Source organism: Acanthisitta chloris, unplaced genomic scaffold (assembly GCF_000695815.1).
Source record: "Acanthisitta chloris isolate BGI_N310 unplaced genomic scaffold, ASM69581v1 scaffold3212, whole genome shotgun sequence".
NCBI lineage: Eukaryota > Metazoa > Chordata > Aves > Passeriformes > Acanthisittidae > Acanthisitta > Acanthisitta chloris.
In genome coordinates, this window is record NW_008660866.1 from 40,166 (window position 1) to 41,452 (window position 1,287).

The 1,287-nt window shown below is 52.2% G+C and overlaps 1 protein-coding gene across 1 annotated transcript in view; it reads right to left on the reverse strand.

The window, feature by feature from the left end:
* The window catches only part of JPH3 (junctophilin 3), a 56,858-nt gene that overhangs the window by 10,703 nt on the left and 44,868 nt on the right, over window positions 1–1,287 (reverse strand). The window contains 1 exon segment of the mRNA XM_009069975.1: window positions 1,055–1,287. This exon segment is cut by the window's right edge and continues 681 nt beyond it. Within this exon segment, the coding sequence (XP_009068223.1) occupies window positions 1,055–1,287 (233 nt within the window).

A 1,287-nucleotide genomic window follows, 5' to 3' on the forward strand; every position in this document is an offset into this window, starting at 1 on the left:
GGAAATATCACCAACCCTTTGCCTACTCCTGCAGCTTCTCCACATCCCCAGCATGAACGGATTTTCTTGGTGGCCCTGAGCTGCAAAACAAACCCAAACTTGCTGTTCACATAGAATCATAGGATCATCGAGGTTGGAGGAGACCTCTAAGATCATCAAGTCCAACCATTGACCTGTCACTGCTGTAACCTCCAAACCTTAAACCATATCCTCCAGCACCTCTAAAACACCTCCAGGGATGGTGACTCCACCATATCCCTGGGCAATATTCCAGTGCCTCAACACCCTAATATGGAAAACATTTCTCCTAACATCTCTTCTGACTCTTCCCTGTCTCAGCTCAAGGCCATTCCCTCTAGTACTGTCCCTGCAGCAACTGCAGGAGAGACCATTCCTCACCTCTCTTCAACCCCTGTCAGAGTTGTAGAGAGCCATGAGGTCACCTGAGACTCTTCTTCAGGCCAACCAACCCCAACTCCTTCAGCCCTTCCCCATGTGCTCTAGCCCTTTCCTGCCCTTGCTGCCCTTGGCTGGACTCACTCATGTGCCTCAATGACCTTTTTGCAGTGAGTGCCCAAAGCTGAGCACAGCACTGAGGTGTGACCTCCCCATTGCCAAGCACAGGGGGATGATCACTGCCCTAGTCCTGCTGCCACACTGTGCTGGATACAGGCCAAGATGCCATTGGCCTCCTTGGCCACCTGTGCACACTGTTGGCTCACACTGAGCTGCTGCCACCAGCACTCTTAAGGCCCTTTCTACCCAACACCTCTCCAGTCACTCCTCCTGCAGCCTGGAGCTGCATGGGCTTCTTGTGTCCCAAGGGCAGGACCAGTACTGAGCCTCAGTGACCCTCATGCACATCCTCCAGTGAAAATCTTACTGTTCCTGCCATGACAGTCTGCAGTGAAACTCCCACACCAACGTGCAGCAGGATGGGAGAAGGGAGGATTCAAGGTACAACCAGATGATAATTCAGGTTTTTCAAACTTCCATCCCCACAATCACACCAGGCTTCCCCACCAGGTTTCCACACACCATTTCTCCTACTTACCGTACTGGATTTGAGCGCATCCCCACTGTCCTCTTCAGATTCTAGTGCAACAGGTAAAGATTTCTGTGGCGGGGAGAAGGTTAAGTCCCACCTTAGTAGCCGAGGCTCAGCTTTGTCCCCGAATCTCAGGTTTTCCAGTTTCTGCACTGTGGGCTCAGCAGAGGAAGCTGGCCTGAAATTCTCTTTGTTCTGGGACTTAGACCTCAGTCTCTGAACCCCGAAGCCCCGCTCTT